The sequence below is a fragment of the Sceloporus occidentalis genome, unplaced genomic scaffold, assembly GCF_023333645.1.
Source record: "Sceloporus occidentalis isolate IW3139 unplaced genomic scaffold, rSceOcc1.0.p SCAF_49, whole genome shotgun sequence".
NCBI classification, from domain to species: domain Eukaryota; kingdom Metazoa; phylum Chordata; class Lepidosauria; order Squamata; family Phrynosomatidae; genus Sceloporus; species Sceloporus occidentalis.
Genome location: NW_028317029.1, coordinates 481,196 through 500,225, shown reverse-complemented (window position 1 = coordinate 500,225; position 19,030 = coordinate 481,196). Strand labels below are relative to the sequence as shown.

At 38.8% G+C, this 19,030-nt stretch overlaps 1 protein-coding gene across 1 annotated transcript; it reads left to right on the top strand.

Moving 5' to 3' along the window:
* The first annotated feature begins 453 nt into the window (after nucleotides 1–453).
* Nucleotides 454–12,911, top strand: LOC149288808 (coiled-coil domain-containing protein 82-like). The gene is made up of 7 exons (XM_089491158.1): nucleotides 454–693; nucleotides 1,395–1,551; nucleotides 2,526–2,618; nucleotides 4,525–4,649; nucleotides 7,382–7,552; nucleotides 10,979–11,170; nucleotides 12,843–12,911. The coding sequence occupies exons 1-7, from the start codon at nucleotides 454–456 to the stop codon at nucleotides 12,909–12,911; spliced, it is 1,047 nt and encodes a 348-aa protein (XP_089347284.1).
* Nucleotides 12,912–19,030: the final 6,119 nt, after the last annotated feature.

The following is a 19,030-nucleotide window of genomic DNA, read 5'->3' as shown; positions in this document are numbered from 1 at the left end:
TAAAGCATTACTACAGCAAAGCTAAATATTCTGGGACATATATAAACTTACATTACTTACTTACTTTGGATTATTCCATGTTACGGATCAATTTGTCACACATCAAATAAAAGTATTTAATCTGTTTAGTAAATGTTATATTTAATGCATGTTTTATACTTTATAGGTAACATGGCAGATATCTCCAAAATCTATGAAACAAAGCGGAAGACAGAAAGGGACAGCCCACCAGTAAGGTCTAAGGTTGCCTGGAGACGTACAAAGAAAGATATTATTTCTCTAATTAGTGACTCTGATGAGTGTAGCACGACTCCCGAGGAAGATGGTTATGAAAATGAGGATGTTGAGGAATGTGTCATCTCTTCAGAGGAAAAAGAAAATGAACAACATCTAAAAAACAATAAAGATGAGGAATCCATTGTCCTTCCTAAACGGAAGAGAAAAACTTCTGTAATGTACAGTGACAGCGACTCTGACAGTGATGTCCCCATTGGAAAAGTTCTTGCTAAACGCCGCCATATTATAAGTGAAGATGACGAGCCATGTAAAGATGGAGAAAAGCTACAAGGAGAAACCTCAAAGGATGAAGCAGCTGAAAGAAAGATGAAGAAACAAAGAAACTTTGAGAACCTCAAACAACTTGCTCAGAGGAGACGAACCCGCAGCCAGTCCAAAAGCTGGGAAGAGTCGGAGGTAATGCTAATATATCTCATTTTGTTCTTTGCTGCCGACACCATTTTCTCTTTTGCATCTTTAACTACACCTATAAAAAACCTTTGGTCAAAATCTCACCCCAGTACTACAATTCGCTGCTGCCACCAACACTTTATATCTGGGCATCTTAGGTTACTCCAAACAAAAACAATTACAGTTAAAAAGTAATCACCTTAATAAAGAGACATTATAATTCACCTTTTTGTAACATGTTCTAACAGGGCTTTCTTCAGAGTAGTCAGTTCATATTAGAGAGCAAAGAGCTGATTAATTGAACATTTAATCCAAATATAGGAATAAATTACATATAGGAAATAAAGGTTACAAATCGGCAAAACAGTCTATAAAACGGGAGAAACACTAGAAATTCATTGTGGGAACTTTAGGTAAAGTTCTCCTTAAAGTTGGTAAAAAAGAAGTTCCTCTTGGTATTCTCCAAGACTCGTGTGTATTACCTGGGATAGTCAGAGGTTTGGCCAACTCAATGAGACCTGTCAGGGACACTAGTGAAGATTTGACATGAAACTGCTTTCAAAGCAGCCATTCATTCATGACAGGAACACATTTCTCCTAGGCATGTTTGCTATCCACCAAAATGTCAAAACCTGTGTGTTCCAAATATATATACATATTGAAACTTCTGGCAACAAAAGAAATGTTTTTATTTTTGTTTGGTTTAGGACAGTGAATGTGACACGTCATCTTTTGTCTCACAAGACAAAATGAGTGAAAATGAGTATGACAGTATGGAAGACTTCATAGACAATGATGAAGATGAAAATACACCTTCTGAGTTAGAAAAAAATAAACAATTGTTTCCTAAACATCTTCCTATGTGTAAGTTTAGCTGCCATATTTTATGTGGTTGATGGTTATATAACCATTATTTAATATCTAGTGTATGAAAATGACATGCACTTTGTTATCTACCTTTCTTTCTTTCTTTCTTTCTATCTGTCTTTTTTTCTTCTCTCAATTGTTTTTATTCTCCCTCTACTTGCACCTAATGTATTGCTTTGTCATAGTCTGTCAGTTCTGGTTTTGTCATGTATATGTATGAACCTATGTATTGTAAGAAGCAGTGCGTAAATTGTTTGCACTACATACAACATGATCCAATAACCCCTCCCTTCCTACATATAACATGATCCAGCAACCCCTTCCCACTACATGCAACATGATCCAGAAACCTCTGCCCCACTACACACAACATGATCCATGAACTCTTCCCTCTCCCCTGCACACAACGTGATCCAGCAACTCCTCCACTGCACAGAACCATCAACCCCTTCCTCCTTTCACATAACATGATCCAGCAACATTGCACAAAGGCCCCACTTTACATGACCAACAATGCACTTATTTGTAAAGCCAATTTGGAGGAATAGGAACTAAAACATTATAAGTAAATGACATATAGAAAACTAATTCACCCAGAAAACATTTACAGTTTATTTGTCAGTAGGATTGATAGTAAAATTAAAATGCAATCTGCAATGATGAACCAAAGGAGTGAAGGTTGATTTACATAAATGGCTGCGGCATTGATGGAAGCAGGTGTGATGCTGGAGCTGGCAAAATGTCAATAAGAATTACCTGTCAAATACAAATAATAACCACAAACGTGACAGGTGATTATCAGCACTGGTTTTCTCTCAGTACTTCTTTAAGGATTGTCTCTGTGTTCAAATAGGCCTTTATACTTCATCCTGCAAGCTTATTATTCATTCTGTGCCTAATACAAATAAAGTAAGTAATTATATATTTAGACAAAAAAATCTGAAGCATATTTAACATGTTTTGGTTTATAGTGTATTTCAGTGACCTTCAAAGTCATTTCCAGAGGATCATAAAGGCACTTCTCATCAGTGTTATCGATAAAGGATTCCTGTCTACATTATATAGTAAGTCATGTAGCAAATTCTTTTTCAGCTTTGTTATAAGCATCAGTCCAGATACGTAAAACCATGGACAATGGAGCTGACTAAATCAAGTCATAAATTCAGAACAACCATTCTACACACAGTATAAGTGTAACAATTCAATGTCCCAGACTGAAAGCTATTGAACGAACGTCCTCAGCGAAATACACATAACCAGTAAGCGGTCGTATCACTTAATCACACCACGTGTGCCATGAGAGCAGTCAAACCACTTAACAGCCAGTTAGATCAAAGGAAGAATACAAAACGACATTGACGTACGCTGACCACCTCCGGAAATGCTGATTACAGCTAGCTGTGATGGGAAACTTGTTACAACCTTTCCAAATAAACTCCTGCAATACCGTTAGACAATGGTGAGGTTTGAGCACCCTAAGTACTGTGTAAAAATGTTACACTTAACACATTCTATGGAGTCTGAATTTCTTCCAATTTATTTTTATTTACATTTCCAACCTTTATATACAATGTTTCTAATGTATGCATATACTTCTGGTTTAGGCTTCGGTTTGCGATCACAGACTAGTGCCCATAGGTCTCATAATAACCTACAATAGGAAACGTATGGTCCACAGACCACTTATATTAAGCTATGCTCCAGGAAAATGTGATACAGTAGAAGCTTAAATGATATGAGATGAGTCTGAAATCTACATAGAAAAATATGCAATAAATGGAGTTGAGTCGCCGACCTAACCTCTAATACCCAGTTTTCCTATGAAAATAACCATACATTAATGGGCAGTCCAGCCATCATACGCACATCAATGCATATAACAGCTGAGAATTCCCTTTAAATTCTCTTGGTGTCCTACCGTATTTGCTTGATTATAAGACGAGGTTTTTTCAAGAGCAAATGCTTTGAAAAATACCCCTCGTCGTATAATCGGGATCGTCTTATAATCAGACCTCAAATAGGTCTGATTATGAGACTAAGATCCAGATCCCCCGCAGCGATGCAGGGGACCTGGATCCTCCTGTGTTATGCCCCCCCCCCAACTTACCGGTGCTTCTGAGTCCCCGGTGCTTAGTCCGGGCAGCGTGTAGAGCTCTACGCGATTCGCGTGGAGCTCTACATGCTGCCCGGACTAAGCACCGGGGGCTCAGATGCAGGGGACCTGGATCCTCCTGTGTTATGCGCCCCCCCAACTCAGAAGCACCGGTACGTTTGGAGGAGGGAGGGAGTGTTAAATGGGGGGTGTAAGGCATTTCTGGAAGCAGAGTGCTCTGTGAAATGCCTTTTAACCCCTTTAATGCCACTCTGCCTCCTGAAATGCCTTTCACCTCCCTATATGCCACTCTGCCCCATAATATGCCTTTTAACCCCCTAAATGCCAGAGTGGCATATAGGGGTATAAGGCATTTCTGGAGGCAGAGTGGCACATAGGGGATCAAAAGGCATATCATGGGGCACAGTGGAATATAGAGGGTTAAAAGGCGTATCATGGGGCACAGTGGCATTTAGAGGATTAAAAGGCATATCATGGGGCACAGTGGCATATATGGGGTATAAGGCATTTCTGGGGCAGATGTGCATAACTGGGGGGGGCAGGTTGAAAAAAAGAAATAAAAACAAAATATTTTTCTCAATCATAGCTTTTATTAACAAACCATTGTTCACATAGTTTACATGAATTAACATTTACTGGTAAAACTTTTTTCCTATAGGGTCGTCTTATATTCAGGCTTTTTCTTTTTTTCATAAATTAATATTCAGATTTTGGGGGGTCGTTTTATAATCCGGGTCGTCTTATAATCGAGCAAATGCGGTACATTCTTTGTAATGTCTTAACAAGTTATGTATTCTTATGGCCACCTTATATTCAACAACTTTTACTTTATTTTTATTCCAATTTTAACTATTCAGAAGGAATGAGGAAAAAAAGGTATGCCAGAGATATGTTGGATTCCCTCGATTACATAGATAAACGTGTAATATCACCCCGTCTGGTAAACCTCCATACAAGAAGCCGCTGGAGCAATCGTTATAAGGTATGCTATATTATATAGGCATTTATATATAGATATCCTGCCACAATATGCACATCTATATTTAATTTATAGAACATTTTGTTATCTTGTCACAAACGCTATATGTAGAAGTAAGTAGTAGGTAAAGTTGTTGTTAGCACATTTATATACCGTATTTGCTCGATTATAAGACGACCCCCCAAATCTGAATATTAATTTAGGAAAAAAAAGAAAAGGCCTGAATATAAGACGACCCTATAGGAAAAAAGTTTTACCAGTAAATGTTAATTCATGTAAACTATTTTTTTAAATAAAAGCTATGATTGAGAAAAATATTTTGGTTTTATTTCCTTCTATTTTCCAACCTGCCCCCCCAGTTATACACATCTGCCCCAGAAATGCCTTATACCCCCTATATGCCACTGTGCCCCGTGATATACCTTTTAACCCTATATGCCACTGTGCCCCATGATATGCCTTTTGACCCCCTATGTGCCACTCTGCCTCCAGAAATGCCTTATACCCCTATATGTCACTCTGGCATTAAGGGGGTTAAAAGGCATATTATGGGGCAGAGTGGCATATAGGGAGGTTTAAGGCATTTCAGGAGGCAGAGTGGCGTATAGAGAGTTAAAAAGGCATTTCTGGAGGCAGAGTGGCATTAAGGGGGTTAAAAGGCATTTCATAGAGCACTCTGCCTCCAGAAATGCCTTATGCCCCCATTTAACACTCCCCTGCCCCCCTCCCCCAAAACTTACCGGTGCTTCTGACTCCCCTGTCATGCAGCCGGGGCAGTGTAGAGCTCTACGCGATTCGCGAATCGCAAAGACATCTACACGCTGCCCCGGCTGCACACCGGGGACTCAGAAGCACTGGTAAGTGGGGCGGGGGGGGATCCAGGTCCCCTGCAGCTGCGGGGGATCTGGATCTTAGTCGTCTCATAGTCAGACCTATTTGAGGTCTGATTATAAGACGGCCCCGATTATAAGAGGAGGGGTATTTTTCAGAGCATTTGTTCTGAAAAAAAACCTCATCTTATAATCGAGCAAATACGGTATAAGGTATGCATATGTAAAATTAAGATTCTATGCATGCATGTGCCCTTCATGTTCTTTTTAATGTCACAGAACACTATGCATTCTGTCATGCAGGTACAGTAGTTGATGAGGGCATTTTGTGACACAGCGGAGAGACCATTGTGGGCAATGCTAATACCCCCTAGGTAGTCCAAATGCCAAAAGAATACACAAAAGCTAAACCCACCTCACATGCTTTAATTAGACATGCTAATGATTTCTATAGTTATCGTTTAATGAACAGAAGAAAAAGTGATTTTGTAGGCATATAGTTGGGTGTATGATTAAACAGGAGCTAATGATCATCAATTCAATATGTAGGTAGAAACACAATCGCTAACTGAAACAGAAACAGCTAGGATGAATAAAACTGGGTGAGGAACAGCCAAACTCACTAACAAGGTAAGGTTGCTGAAGACAGTTTAATGTCAAGTCATACACCATGGCAAGACTGAGCACAGCAACAAGTCACAAGGTGGGATACTGCATCAGCAACATCTCTCCCAGGCTTACGTCCCTTTGCAATCGGAAGATGTCCAGCATTGGCAGAAAACAGTGGGACCCTGATACACCCATGATTTATATATTCTTCAGTTCACTCACTTTGCGTTTTGTTAAATGATAAAAATAAAACATGTATATTTTTTAAAGCATTCTTACTTTGCAGCACCTGCCTATATATACATATATATATATACATATATATATATAGCATTTTTTTACTGTGAAAAGTGCCATAATGTCATGTTTTATATGCACTTCCCATTATACCAGGGGCGTCCAACAGGGCAACTGATCTTACACGGGCCGTACCTCAAGCCCTGATACAATAAGAGCCCTGCTACTTACCAGTGGGAGGGTCTTTTGTACTGCAAAGAGGAAGCGGAACCCAGCAGAGTTCACGTGACATCACATGACTCTGCTCCAGTACTGCTTCCTCTGTGCAGTACCAGAGAACGCAGAGGGAGGCCGTGCCCTCTGCTGAAGTCTGTGAGCGGCATCGAGGAGCTGCAGTGCCAGTAAGGGGGAGGGGAGGGTGTTTGGATGTGTAAGTGCTGGAACCTAGGCATGATGGGACTGTGATTGCTGTTAGCAATCATACTCCTATCATGCCAAGTCAGCCAGTACATGCTGAAACCTAGCTAGCTGCCCCCTTGTGTATTGATGCTGCCAGCAGTATGGGGTCTGCACATCACTTACAGCCACCCTGTACCAGCATGTACTGGCTGACTTGGCATGATAGGAGTGTGATTGCTAACAGCAATCACAGTCCCATCATGCCTAGGTTCCAGCATTTACTGGTTGGATGTGTAAGTGCTGGAACCGAGGCATGATGGGACTGTCATTTACTTTATTTTAATCTGCATATTTTATTAAAGGCCATATTTTGTCACAGTGAAAAATGAGTGCGTCCCTTGCACGTATACAATTCTGATGAAGTGGCCCACTGCAGAAAAAACTTGGACACCCCTGCATTATACTGATAATAAAGTGTGTAGGTGAATTTTAAACGTAAAAGTTTATCACAGTTAAGATTTCACTTTTAATATTAAAGTTTGGACTAATACAATATTTATTATTTATAGAACAAGGGCACATAATTCAGTTTCCTTTTTATCTGTTATATTTTTCCTACAGTACTATTTTTTATTATTTACTAATGTTCTACTTTTACAGGAAAGAGTGGAAACCTATCCTTATCTCAGTGTACATGGGGTAGATGCACGGGACCAGTCCTGTCAAGCATGTGAACTGCATCGACATTGTAGATTTCTTGTGATACTATCAGGACCATCCTATAAAAATGATACATTGGAAAAAGATGAGTTTATGTCAGATGATAAACAGGTAAAACTGTGTGTGTCTGTAATATTTTGCATGAATTAAAAACTTGATTAAAACCTTCTATATAGAATACTGTTCAGCAGAATACAAAAAAATTATTATTAAATTAACTAAACAATATTAAATATTAATCTGTTATGTATAAGTTTACACATTTAAGAATAACACAAAGAAAACAATTTGTATGTGGTTTAATATATTTTATATATATATTTTATTTATGAATAGTAATTTTTTTTCTAATTTATTGTCAAAAATATTTTTTTATTTTTTTTTTAATGTTTTGTGTGTCCATGTATTGTCACTGTTAATAGAATTTAACGGCAGATAAGAACCATTCCGTCCATCTATCCTTCAGTTTTTTATGTTCAATAATCAGTGGCGACTCTAGAAACAATATATAGGGGGGGCACACAAGATGGGGGGGCATTCATAATTTCCAAAAGTAATGTGCTATGGAATTATACTTTTGTTATTGGGCTAAAATAATACTTGATCATTCAACATGGGAAGCCTGAAGCCACAATTGAGTGTGACTAATCCTTGAAATAAATATTATAACACAATAAATAACTTTTCCACTAAATGATTTCAGGGCCTTGAACGTTTTGTCCCCTGAAGTCACTACAACTTCAGGAGGGCATTTTATCTCTGGATAAATATAAATTAAATAATTCCCACTGTAAGTTAAGTGCCAGGAAACAGATGACCAAACACACACACCAACACAGGCTCTGTCACACCGACACCCAGACACACACACACCAGGACAGGCTCTGACACACTGACACCCAAACACACACCCTAGGACAGGCTCTGCCACACCAACACCCAAACACAGACCAGGACAGGCTCTGCCACACCAACACCTATACACACACACCCGAGGACAGGCTCTGCTACACTGATAACCAAAAACACACAAACAGCAGGACACAATCTACGTCACAGACGTCTACATCAGGATGAATTTTTCACACTGCATTGTCGTTTATACCCCCCTTAGTGTTTTTGCCCCTTGTGTATTGATGCCCCTGCTTCCCATATATAGTATTAGCCCCAGTTGCCGATAGCAGGTATAGATCAACACATTAACACACAAACGTAGCACTGCAGGTATAGATCAAATAAATACATGGAAACAGCATTGCAGGTATTAATCAACTGAATAAGACATACAAACGCTGTATTTGCAGGTATACATGTATGGAAATATATAGATATGGATCTACTGAATAACGCAAAAACCCAGCTTTGCAGGTATAGATCAATTGGAATTCACATAAAAACACGTCATTAAAAGGTATATTTAAAACCCCCTAAATTACAGGCATAGATCACAGGTTGCACACCCCAAAGCCAGCCCTGGCGTCCACACTGCCCACACAGCAATCACACTCCTATCATACCCAGGCAACCAGTAAATGCTGGTACCTAGGCATGATGGGACTGTGCTTGCTGTGATTGCTGTTAGCAATCACACTCCTATCATGCCAAGTCAGCCAGTACATGCTGGTACAGGGTGGCTGTAAGTGATGTGTAGACCCCATACTGCTGGCAGCATCAATACACAAGGGGGGCAGCTAGCTAGGTTTTAGCATGTACTGGCTGACTTGGCATGATAGGAGTGTGATTGCTAACAGCAATCACAGTCCCATCATGCCTAGGTTCCAGCATTTACTGGTTGGATGTGTAAGTGCTGGAACCTAGGCATGATGGGACTGTGATTGCTGTTAGCAATCACACTCCTATCATGCCAAGTCAGCCAGTACATGCTCGAGGTGCGGCCCGCGTAAGATCGGTTGCCCCGCATGTTGGACGCCCCTGCCTTATTACTTTCTACCCCCTCTCCCTCCCTTATCACTTTCTAACCCCCCTCCCTACTCACTATCTACCCTCCCCTTTGTAGTTCTCTCACCTTTAGGTCCAGCGACAGTATAATGCAGGCTTCAGTCTTCCTTCTCTGCTGCGGTGGCCGCTGCTTCACTGCTGAGCAACGAAATATGACGTCATATTTCGGCGCTCAGCATGAAATGCCGGCACCGCGACGGAGGTAGAGGCTTCGATGAGGAGAATGGGGGGCGCCGAGCGGTTGCTAGGCACCCCTCTCTCTCCTCCGCATTAAAAAATAAAATAAAAATAAAAAAAGACGGGATTTAAAGTCGCATTGCGACTTTATTCCAAATTCGCCAGGGGGGCAACAGGGGGGGCAAAGATTAACCTAGGGGGGGCAATTGCCCCCCTGTAGCGACGCCACTGTCAATAATGTAGTTTTCTTCCTAAAATATCGATGCTGGAGATAACTCAATAACAAGAGAGTGACCATCAAGCTTCCCTTAAGCTAAAGAGTTAAAAAAAAGATATATAGAGAGAACTTTCTAAATAAGCTGACCCTGAGACTTTTGAAATATTAACCCTTTAGTAGCCCATAATAAATGTAGTGCGTCGCTAAATAAGTTCTGAAAGCCATGACATTTGGAACAATGCATGGTATGCACTTACAACCAAACTTTTTGTACCCCAAATGGCTAATCGCAGTATAAGGGCAATAAAATTGGACCAAAGATGTAAGGCCAAAATGCCTCTAAGGCAATACTCTGGTTATCAACCAATTATATTAAACAGTGTATTTTACTTGGAAGGTAGGTGGGCATTTTAGCTTTACAAAGTCATTACTGAGCTCCTCCGTTTGAACAGAATGCAATGACATGCTGACTTATTATATTGATTATACATACAATTTATGGGCAGGGGAACAAGTGTTATCAAACTAATACATCTTGCATAATTTTTATAACAGTATAATTAATATGGAGATTACAATTAACGATTTCTGTTACTGTAAGGAAAGTTGTGCATTAATTTACCTCTACATACAAGCAAGGATTATATTATGATTTAGGACAGCTTCTATTGCAGGAACTGTGCACACTATACATTCTCCTTCCCCTCATGTTTTTTGTCTGCATCTGTACACCCCTCCCTTCGCTTTCTCCTTTTCCCATCTCACCTGCCAGTATTGTCTCTGCTGCTTCACAGAGAGATCAGAGGAGACCAGACAACATTAGAATTCAGCACATACCCAGCAAATGCAAATCTAAAGCATAAGTATTGGGGAATCCATCATACTAAACACCCAATATTGCTTAGCCATCACTGCATCAAAGAACCCCAAGTTTGGAGAGTCCAGTCATGGCCTTTTCATCGCTATATTGCTTATCATGGAGCTGAATAACTATTCGGATAATCAAATTCTATGTTTGAGGAAATGAATTTCTAATTATTTACCAAATAGTGTTATACATTATCAAATAGTGTTATATATATTACACTTCACAAAAAAATCTCTACTGTTTATCTCCCAAATTGTCTAATAATCTGTAGAATAAACAGGCTTTCAAATATGAATATTGTTTATTCTGGCCCTAGGAGTTGAAAATCGGCAATGTGTGCACCAGGCGGACAGAGGCCTATCACCAGCTGAAGCATTTTAAATACCACCTTTACGAGAGTTGCATGCCAGAAATGGACGAAATCAAGTCAAGACTTGAGGACAAGCCTGCCAAAGAAATAGTGGAATGCTGCCTGTTTAAAATGGAAAGTGAAGGGTTTATTGAAGAGGTACTTAAAAAAACTAGTTAAACACAATAAAGCAGCTGCTGAATTAGTTTCCCATCAATTTTGGTAAAGAAAAGTTTGCATTAAAATATACGCATACTATCAGGTAATAGGTAAAGGCAATATTAAGCTATTTGGGGTAAAATATTGCGCATTTCATTATTAAACTAAAGGAGCAGTAATAACAAAAAAAATAACTGATCATTTAATCAAACAGAGACTCTGTGGGGAATTAGGAGGCTGGATATTACATATATTTCAGTGAAACGAACAGATATGCCATAATGACTCATTCATTAAAATAAGTTTTGTTATAAGATAACATCATGCTTAAAGAAAAGTCATTACATAAATATACAATGAAACGTGAAAAAAACCTAAAATCACGTGTGATGTGTTAAGGTGAATAAGTGACAAAAGTGAAAATATATATTATTCCCCAAATAGGACCGCAGCTACCCACAAAGAGAACACTCTTCCTCAAAGTGTAAAAATACAACCAAACAAAAGAAGTATGGGGCGCAGATGCTATAAGGGAGAAAACAATTGAAGTGAAATATAATAATATTTTAATAATAAAATATATGTAAAACAAACTAAAAAAGTGCAATATGCAGGTAAAGAGTCAATAGACCAGCAAAATGCAACTTACATTTAGTCCATGCACCCAAAGTGCATAATGCGTATATATAGAAAAAACCACCAATGGTGGAATGTGGACAAAGTTCAGATAAGTCCTTCCAGATCCTTCCAAACGCGTTTCGCCGACTTGGCTTCTTCAGTAGAAGTATGCTCTGTCCGGTAAGTGGTTGCCTTCTGTTTTTGTGTTGTTTTTGTAGTTATTTCGGTGTATACGTCATCCCGCGTTGTCCATCACTCGTCCTGTAATTTCGTCGCGTGCCGTACGCGTCATCGCGTTTTTGCGTGTTGTATGCGTCATCGCGTACTGTCCGTTTCAAGCTGCCGCGTTTCGTGTATCTCTAAGTCTCCGTGTACGATTTAATAAAGATGTGTTGGAAAAAAACCTAGACGATTCAGCTTGTATTTGGGGAGATCGTGACGCGATCCTCCCAATGTATGGGGATGAAAGAACACATGCGGTTAGGAGCGATCTAACAGGTAAGTGGAAATAAAGTTGGCCTCCATACTTCAAGACAAAGGATAGACGGGAAGAAAACTAAAGATACAGAAGAAAAACGAATCCACCAAAGTGTATTACCACCATTACCGAAATGAAATGTTTATTAAATCATTATAGTTGTGTAAAACGTAATATATATCTATAATATTGATAACGATAATTTCAAAAATGTTAAAATTAATTTTATGAAATTATAAAGAATGTGATGCATTAATTTATTTTTGAAGATATAATAAATGTCACTTCTGGCTATTCATTAATGTGTGTAATGAAGTGGAATGAAATAAATAGGTGTCTAAGATCTTTCTGTGTTATACTTCATTTTTTAATATAAAGGCTGAAATAAAAAATAATGAATATATTGTATAAAGGCTGAAATAAAAAATAATGAATATATTAATTACATAAATATAAAGATATCACATTTAGATGTCTGATGTGTAAGAATGAAAAGATTATTATTTTGATAGGGGATGATCTAATATCTGTTATCACTGCTCAAAGTTTGCAACCTAATAATTTGTTGTGTTACAGAATGTCAAGAAGCTTGAACAATACCTGGATATAGCCGACAACTTTCAGCAAGAAATCGTGAACTACTAATTACATGGCAGAAGAGTGGATGTATGACATGGACACTTTTATCATCAGCTTTATCAGTAATATAATTTTATCGGTTTTAATTAAAGTAAATTTGTATCACTGTTTAGAGAAGGGATAGGCATGGACATTGTTTATGGCGAACATTTTTTAAATTACTGGACTTAAGGATACTATGTTTTTTTTTTTTTTATGTAAATGATACTAAAGAGGTCCCCTATGTTAAAATGTGTTAAAATTAATCATTATATTCTCTTACAAAGGCACAAAACAGAAATAGTACTACATATACACTAGCCTGTACGCTCTCCTGACCAAACACATACATGCCTGTCCACATACATGCATTACAGTTTACCCTTACACACTTCCTAACATACACTTGCCCTTACAGACACACTTACTTGCCCTAACATGGAAACTTTCCCTTACAAACTTTCAAAACATACACAATCAGCCTTTTCTCTCTCTCTCTCTCTCTCTCTCTCTCTCTCTCTCTCTCTCTCTCAAGCTTACCTTTCTTTCTTGTGTTCTTTCTCTCTCTCTCTCTCTCAAGCTTACCTTTCTTTCTTGTGTTCTTTCTCTCTCTCCCTTTTCTCTAACAAGCTTACCTTTCTTTCTTGTGTTCTTTCTCTCTCTCCCTTTTCTCTAACAAGCTTACATTTCTTTCTTGTGTTCTTTCTCTCTGTTCCTTTTCTCTAACAAGCTTACCTTTCTTTCTTGTGTTCTTTCTCTCTGTTCCTTTTCTCTAACAAGCTTACCTTTCTTTCTTGTGTTCTTCCTTTTTCTCTCTCCTCATCACTCTTACTGGCATCTTTTTTTGTTCCTTCTCTCCTGTGTGCCCTTTTTCATCCCGTTCCTTTCTTCTCAGCCTCCTTCCCCTCTCCCTTTGTCTCTACTTGCTTTAAATGTTGGTGGTCCTGTGGAGGGAGTGCAAAGTCTGCGTCTAGAGGGCACAGGCAGGGTGATGGATACCTCCAATTGTCCTGACTGACACCATGTGAATGTACGACCTCTGGTTTAGAAGGACTGAAAGCAATAGACAGAAAAATATGTAGTATAGTTGTAAGGTTACAAGTGCAGGGTCCCTTCTAGTGCACCAGTACGTCGGGTGCTTGTCAATGTTGTTTTAAGTTTTGTTATTATTACAGCTTTTTGATCCACTGAGATATCAGATGCCATTTTGAAATCAAGAAGGATTTTTTTCCCCATTTTGAGGCACAACTGGAAATTTTTGTTTTTTTTCAGTGAGGGTATTTTTTGCCTTTTTCTGGATCAACAGCAAGGTTGAACTTGATGGACTTAGTAATGTTATTTCACCCTAAATTCAGTTTCATTGTTGGCTGACTTTCTGTGAATTTTGCATCACAGGACGAAATAATAACAGAAAAAGTGCATATTTGGTACATACGTGTTTAAAATGAGATTTGTTCAAATAAATATTTTTTAAAACTAACATTCCCAGAGTATATTTTAATTGAATATGGGATATACCCTTCACCAGAGGGGTTGTGCTCACATACTCTCCCACAACCAAAATGTTATCTACCTCAATAATCACAGTAGGACAAATAGTCATCCTAGCAAAATCAGAGAATGAAGAATTAACCTGCAAATTCCTTATACCATTCCACTCAACAAAGATTGTGATGGGAAATATAAAATTGCTTACTGCCGAATGATAGGGAAACAAAGCCTTCTTCTGTTTTACTTTGTGTAAAATGCTGTCTCGTTCATTATTAACCATAATGAACCTTAAATTGTCAAGTAACACAAAAACAGCCACCGATAGGCTGTTACCATATAAAGCTTCTTAAAACATTCTGTTTGTTCTTACATTATTAAACCTTCAGGGGAAAGAATAAAATGGAGATCTGCTACACGGTAAAGTGAAATGAATGTTTTGTCTAAGTAGAACAGCACCTTAAAATCTGGTAATTAACATTTTACAGTTTCACGAGTAATGACTCGGAGAACTAAGGAAAGCGGGCCAATTTTACTGAAGAGCGATCATTATTAAATCCTACTCTTCATTAACTTCTTAAATGCTCATATTAGTCACTTTTTTAATTAAACCCTGCCCAGTAAATAGATATAATGCTATTAATAATCATTTCAGTATGCTTTAAAGTATTTTAACTAAAAAAAACATCTAGCATATCGTGTTAGAGCAGGACTGGGTAACTTGGTTCTTTAATCTAATGTTGGGCTCCAACATTTTACATAGACACATAAAATTTGTTGGCCCATCTATTCTGCCTTTTTTCCCCCCCTACTGTGAAGACTCAACGAGCCCTTAGTCTCATCATAGATCCAGGATGGCTCTATCTCTACCACCCTGTCTGTAAAGTAAAACATCTTACAAGGTTTCAAGTCCATTTTAGCTTTGAGTCTGTAAGAAGGATTTTGAGTGAATAAATTACCATGTATTTGTAACAAAACAGATTGTAAAGGAACCCTCCGGGATTTAGAATAAGATATTTACAGTATTACCACAAGAGTTGAATGATTTTACGTAATCCGAGTGCTGTTTACCTTCCCGGTGGAAAAATGAATCACGACCCCCAGCCCTGAAAGGGTTAAGTTAAAATATCTGCAATAACATTATATTTCCAAAAATGTTACATTGTTTCTAAACTCAAAACAAATCTTCAAATTTGACAGATCCATTTCAACAAGTAAAATCCAGCATATAGCAGGGTGCCTTTGCAACTTGTACAAAATATTACGTTAGAGGTTATTTGGCTCCAGCCAGTATGTAAATATCTTTAAATCATTTTTATGTAACAGCTTTTTCTTTGGGCCTCACATCCCAGAGGGTCTGTATACCCTGGCCACTGCACAGTTGAGAGATAGTAGTTTGGCAGAGCCTCCACCTAGAAATACCCCAGGGTATTAGAGTAGTGGGGCACATGTATCAGATGCTATAATGTAAAGCTTCCTGAAAAAAGTGTGTGACCTGTATTCGTTTAGAACATCGAGAACATTTCAATAATATCAGAGGTATACAACAAACCAACAACTATGTTGCTAAACCCCCTATCCGCATCACCTCCCTCCCCAAGTGATTAGGAACCCACCTAATTTATTTTCCGTTTCCTGGGGTAACATTGGTGCACATAGATGTTGGGACCCTTGATGGAGGTCGTGCTACCCCTGAAGTGGATAATGGTGGAATTGGTGCTTTTAGTTGGGCTACCTGTGCTGTACCTGTCCTTTTACACAGGGTCTGGCATGTAAATAATTCCGAGTAGCTTTCTTTGACTGGTGGATCTGGCCTGGTTTGGTAGGTTTAGATCTCACAGGCTGGCTTTATTGCTCCTCAGAAAAGGATTCAAACAGCATCCAACTGGAACCACTTAAGCTCACTGCAGCACGTAAACCTCCAGCCACATGGCAGCCCGGTGCAGGAATCAGGAGCAGCTTTTGGTAGCAGACGCTTGTGGAACCCTCAGCAGCAGCAGCAGAGAAGATACAGAAATCTCTTGCTGTGTCTTCTGGCAGAGACAACTCACACGTTCTTTCTACCACCACCAGCAGCTACACTATTCTCCGGCTCCTCATCTTCCTACCAACTCCCACAAAACAGCATCGGAAAAAGACCCATTCACTTCCTATTGGCTGAAAGTCATGTCCAGTCCTCCAGGGTACACTCTATGACCTGGAAGCCTGTTTCTATGGTAACTGGGGTCTCAGGGTTACATTAGAAAAGAAACAACTCTGTACTGCACAATGCTCTGAAAAGTTGGCATCGGATTCATGATATCACTTACTATACTGACAAGAATTTCTACCAGGGAGTAAGAGGCTACAATAAGATGTATTTAAACGTGATGATAGTTCACAATGTTCTCCTGCTTGTGAACTTGAAAAATATAGAAAAGGGAAGCAGAGCGGCATTCTCCAAGGGCCAATTTAATTAGAATGTAATCCAACATCATAATGATAAAGAAACTGTAGTTCAAGCCTGTCTCTGCCAATGTAATTAAGCATGATAACATCCATGCACAATAAAAGAAAACAGGGTCATGCTTATTTGCAAAGATACCTTTACAATCGTTAAACTGGGCCACACCTGAGACCCTAGTCTTCCAGTGGAAATACCAATTTCCGCGTGATTTGGTCATTACAGAAACCCAAGGCCACTTGAGGACTGAGGGGAAAAAAACTCCGATGGGGGTTACTTTAGAAACATTTAGAAATATTTTCATCTGCTTCTAAGATAGACTACCATATAAGCTCTTACAAGTGTCAAAGAGGAGAAAACCACCGTATTTCCACCCACTGGGGTAACAGACACATGACGTATAAGAATGTTTGTGACAAAAGTATTTTCTGCAGCCGTTTGTTTTTTTTTTTGGTTTTTTTTTTTAACAAGCACTAATCATTAGGGTGTGTGGCTAGAGGTATGTGGGGCCAGAGCGAGAGGTAGGGCACAACAAGAGACATGGTCAGGGAAGTGCACTCTACCTACAATGCCTTACCCCCATGATCTAGTGAAGCAGAACGACAGGGTGTGATGTCATATTCCCATACATGGCTTCACTATATCATGAAGTGGAAACATGAGAGCTCCAGTGAAGACCTGTACTCCAACAGCACAGACCTCAATCGATTTTACAGCTCCCTGGGCTGGTCAGGGGATATCAGAGGATCTTCCAGACCGACCCATGATCCCTTCTGCCTGTAAATGTGCACTAGTGGGGCTGTTTTGTAGGACAGTGCACAAGAATCAGGACTGTCCCAGGCAAAGCGAAAGAATGCGAGGTACTTAGGAGGATATCCTCAAGATATCCAAAGAAACCAGATCTGCTCGCAAAGAGAATTCCGAGCATTCATTTTTTTCATTAGAAATAAGTAATTAAGACTAATTATAATAAATATTGTAAGTTGTGTATTCACTCGGCTTTAGCTATACAAGCAAATTAAAGAATATCCTGGCCAGTGGGAACAACAACCCTACCAGCATCTTCCCATGCTCAATTTCTTTCCCCAGATCCTCTTTGTCACTCGAGAGTGTGACAGCTGCAGTTTAATGTTGATAAATGTAAAATAATGGACTTGGGAAATAAAAATCCCAGGCAGCATATAGCATTAGGGACACAGTTCTGTCAGTGACAATGGAAGAGGACTTATGAGTAGTTATTTCTGGGATCTTTGGTCAGGCCTTAGCTTGAGTACTCACATAGATGAGGGTTAACAAAATGGTGAATGATTTCCAAGATAAAAATGATCAGGAAAGACTATTTTTTTAAATCAGTATGTATAGATAAAAGAAGAGAGAGAGAGAGGGGCGATGTGATAGAAACATTTCTATATTGTAAGCTCATTTGAGTTAAGGCCCTCCTTACCTTGCGTTTCTGTAAGTTGAATTGTTATGTTATTTACTACTTGTTATGTCATGTTTACTCATTCTACAGCGCTGTGGAATATGGTGATGCTTAATAAAACAATAAATAATAATACAAATACTTAAAGGGATATGGTGAGGGAATTTAAATATGCATGGGATAGGCATAAGGCTATCCCGAATCTAACAAACTGGTAAACTAGGTGGTCTAAATGGTTCTTATTTGCCGTCAAATTCTATGTTCTGTGTTTCTCTCTGAGGCAGCCTCACCTTTTGTTTCTGTCCAAATTGTTATGTGATGCACAGCACAGAGAAATTTTTACTATATAAGTAATATTAACAATAACAACTGAAGTAAATAGAGGCTTCGCATTATACTTTTTATAATATATTTTGTATAATTTTGTGTTTTCTAGTAAATTGTGGTTTTACTAACACAGTAACTTAGGGACTGAAAATAAATGTAATTTCAATGCTATTTTTTCACAATGTATCATGTCTATAAAAATGCAGATTAGTCCTTTTACTATTTCCATCACATGCAATATTTAGTGAATAAATCCCTATAGCGGGTAAGTGGTTTTTTTATATGTTACACCAGTTATGACATTTTCATTTTGCTCGAAAGCTTTTAATGTATAGGATGCATTCTCCAAACTGTCCAGCAGGGGGCTCTTCTGCCTCACTCCTAATGTGCTGCAATTCATCATTAGTAAGTGTAGTTGCCCAACTCATCCAGCAGAGCCCCTGAAGAATGTGTATTCACCCAGAC